The sequence below is a fragment of the Buceros rhinoceros genome, unplaced genomic scaffold, assembly GCF_000710305.1.
Source record: "Buceros rhinoceros silvestris isolate BGI_N320 unplaced genomic scaffold, ASM71030v1 scaffold14584, whole genome shotgun sequence".
NCBI classification, from domain to species: domain Eukaryota; kingdom Metazoa; phylum Chordata; class Aves; order Bucerotiformes; family Bucerotidae; genus Buceros; species Buceros rhinoceros.
The window spans coordinates 11,586-13,804 of NW_010407750.1; the positions used below are offsets into that span (position 1 = coordinate 11,586).

At 49.2% G+C, this 2,219-nt stretch overlaps 1 protein-coding gene across 1 annotated transcript; it reads left to right on the plus strand.

Annotated features, from left to right (window-relative positions):
* Positions 1-1,390: 1,390 nt before the first annotated feature.
* LOC104492102 (heat shock transcription factor, Y-linked-like) lies at positions 1,391-1,810 on the plus strand (the record flags this gene model as incomplete). Its single annotated transcript, XM_010134613.1, has 1 exon — positions 1,391-1,810. A coding segment is annotated over exon 1 (420 nt), but the record flags the coding sequence as incomplete, so codon positions are not given.
* Between the last annotated feature and the right edge of the window lie 409 nt (positions 1,811-2,219).

Genomic DNA, 2,219 nt, shown 5'->3' on the forward strand with positions numbered 1-2,219 from the left:
GAAAATATTGACATATCCTTTTTAATGCTGATTTTAGTTTAATAGAATATTTTCATTCCGCAGTATGAAATTACTTTTCACTTTGTGGTTATATTTTTAATCTCAAAATTGACATTAAAATTAAATACATTTACTCACAAATCTTTTTTTCAGGATGAAAAGTCCTGAGACTGACAGAAATTCACCAGAAAACAAGTTGTTTCATTCAGGCCAGGCTAACATTTGAACTTTGATTTGACATCATGAATAGAGAACGAGGCTTTGAGGGAAATGATCCCTTAGCATCACAGTTGTGGCCCTATATCCCTCTTTCCCCAGAGGGAAAGAAAATTGTTAGGGGTCTCCATAACTAGAGGCCTGAAGAGGAACCTTCAGACCTTTCCAGAACTGTTACCCTTTCTGATTTTGAGCCTCCTTTGGCTCTTGCACTGCTTTAGATGCTCCACCACCTTTTCCTCATCTTGCCAAAACTGCTGGGCCCTCTCCATCCCTGCTGGGGATGGTGCACAATTGTGCTCCTGCAGCAGTTCATCCATGGCAGCACCCTGCTCGCTGCACCAATTTCAAATGTTGCGAAAAGAGGTGAAATAAAATCGGTCTTAAGGCAGACACCAAATATGCAAGACACCCCAGATCCTTTTCTGCAGGGCTGCTCTCCAGCCACTCCTCTCCCAATTCATCTTTGGGCCCAGCTGCAGAATCCAGCACTTGGACTTGTCCCATTTCATGCAGCTGATGGTTGCCCCATGCTCCAGCTCCCTCTGCAAGGCCTCTCATCCCTCAAGACAGTCAACAGCATCCCCCAGCTGGGTATTATCAGCGAACCTACTAATGGTCAAGTGAGGTCAAGCCTCACTGCAACCCTTGAAGCCATGATGTCCAGCCTGTCCTTCACCCACCACACTGGGCACCTGCTCGTCTCACACTTGGACAACGTGTCCAGAGGATGCTTTGAGGGACTCCATCAAAAGAACATCAAACTGGTTAAACAGCACTTTCTCTTGGTGGACCCATCTTGCTGTGCCTCAATACTGCTTTATCTTAAAAATGCCTTTCAGTAGCACCCAGATCTTCCACTTCCCACTGCCAGGAGACGGGCGCCACACTGTAATGTCACTGTGATGCAGCACAGGCACCATGGTGACGCACCACAGGCATCACAGTTACGCTGGACAACAATCCAGGCAGTTGGGCCACAGCCCTTCATTCTGCTGTCTGGCAGGACTGAGGCTGGCTGCTCAGAGCAAGGTCCACAGCTGGAAATAGCAGCTGAGCTGTGAGATCAGAAGATAAAATGGAGCCGACTTCACCAGAGACATCCCAGGCTTCTGACCCGGAGAAGCCAGATCGGCAGGAGCCTTCAACTTCCTCTGACCATCAAGGAAGAGACATGGAAGCATCTGCGGATGCTGTCAGTGGGCCTCTGGCAGACGAAAACACCCTGCAAGGTTTGTCAGATGAACCTGAGGTCCCCAGCACGCAGTTTCCTTCCTCGGAGATCTGTGACGAAACCAACCCAGCTTCAGATCACTCCTTCGTCCAGAAGCTCTGGAAGATTGTCAGCAGCCCTTGCTTCCAGTCGGTCTGGTGGGGCGACGACGGAAACTGCATTGTGATCGCAGAAAAACTCTTCACAGAGGAAGTGCTAGGGAGGATGGGACCCCAGAAGGTCTTTGAAACCAGCTCCATGAAAGGCTTCGTTCACCAGCTGAACCTCCATGGCTTCCGCAAAATGGAAGAGGATTTCCCCATCTCCTCCTCCATTGAGGAGCTGCAAGCAATAGCAGCAGCAGGGGCTGCTCTGGGTAAGGTACGTTGTTTCCTCTCCACATGAAAGAACCCTTGCAACATTTGGTCCACTCCATGCTGAGGTGCCCGAAAACCTGTGCTGGTTGGGTTCTCCATCAGTTTTTAGGCTTTTGAAAACCCAACACTTCTCTGCTCCCACTTGCCGAAAACACAAGGGTGATGATTACTGAACAAAACCCCCTCCTCACATGGTGCTCAGCCAAACCTTGAGGTTTAGAATGCCCCAGAGCCCCCTTTTTAATGCCCACGTTTGTCTTTGCTGAAGCAAATGCTCAGTTACTGGATCTCTGTCTTTCTGCCTCTTGCAGTGATGGCAACTCACTTCTCTCCCTCGCATTTTGCAGCTGCACTTCTACTACAGGCCGTACTTCAGGAGCGATCACCCCAGCCTCCTGGAGATGTTTACACAA